Source organism: Schistosoma mansoni, chromosome W (assembly GCF_000237925.1).
Source record: "Schistosoma mansoni strain Puerto Rico chromosome W, complete genome".
NCBI classification, from domain to species: domain Eukaryota; kingdom Metazoa; phylum Platyhelminthes; class Trematoda; order Strigeidida; family Schistosomatidae; genus Schistosoma; species Schistosoma mansoni.
In genome coordinates, this window is record NC_031502.1 from 36066766 (window position 1) to 36067728 (window position 963).

The 963-nt window shown below is 32.7% G+C and overlaps 1 protein-coding gene across 1 annotated transcript; it reads left to right on the top strand.

Annotated features, from left to right (window-relative positions):
- Window positions 1–312: 312 nt before the first annotated feature.
- Smp_203710 (uncharacterized protein) lies at window positions 313–799 on the top strand (the record flags this gene model as incomplete). Its single annotated transcript, XM_018789529.1, has 2 exons — window positions 313–321; window positions 548–799. The coding sequence occupies 2 exons, from the start codon at window positions 313–315 to the stop codon at window positions 797–799; spliced, it is 261 nt and encodes an 86-aa protein (XP_018654964.1).
- Window positions 800–963: the final 164 nt, after the last annotated feature.

Genomic DNA, 963 nt, shown 5'->3' on the forward strand with positions numbered 1-963 from the left:
GTTTCCATCTTAGTCGGCTAAATTGTTTGCTCAGTGAAAAAAATCCTCTCAGTTTGAGATAACACTGGAACGGACGTAGGATTTATATCTAGGTTGGCAACAATAGATCTATTTATGCTGGCAGAATCATAGGTCTACTTCGTTGTCGTGGTTCGCCATAATATGATCACGTAATCTGTGAGATGTAACGTCAAAGTCCCATTATCATTCATACTGACTCGTGTTTGAGTATTTTACAGACCTGAGAAGTATTGCAAAACCATCCCATCCGGATTTTGTATCTGATGTTTGTATGCCTGATATTGATCTCATATGTACATGGTAAGCTTTCTTACATTAATTAGAAGCGTGTAGTTTTATCAAACCAGAATATAGTATCACAGCCACTGATGTTAAACTTTTTAAAGAGCTATTAAAAATAAGCTCAGTAGATGGAAATAAATCTAGTCACTCAAAGAAAAGAGAAATGAATAAACTTCAAGTATGTACATATGTAAAAAATTATGTGCATTTATTTGTGAAGAAATTGCATTCACTTATTTTGCAGGCTCAAATTTCAGTTCAAAGACAGTTGGAGTTAGCCAATCCTTGTTCACACAATGGTTTACCATTAACAAATGAAAAACAACTGATGGAATTACAAGGAAAAGAACAGACTTTTTATATAAATACACTACCTAGTTTTTACAAATTGAGTGGCACCACTAAAAGTGTTACAAACTTCAGTACAGTGACATTTACGTTTATTGAGTTTCTTCAACGAAATGTGAGTTTTAAATATCTTAATTTCGTATTGTAATCCCTAAATAGTACTTTATTTATAAGGTACCTTCAATTGAAATGTTCTCTGTGAATAAACAAATCGATGCGACTTATTATTTTGAAAAGGTAAGTCTTTTAATAACTTTGGGAATTTCCGACATCATTTCTCTACCCTTGTTTGTATGCTACTGAGTGTTTTGA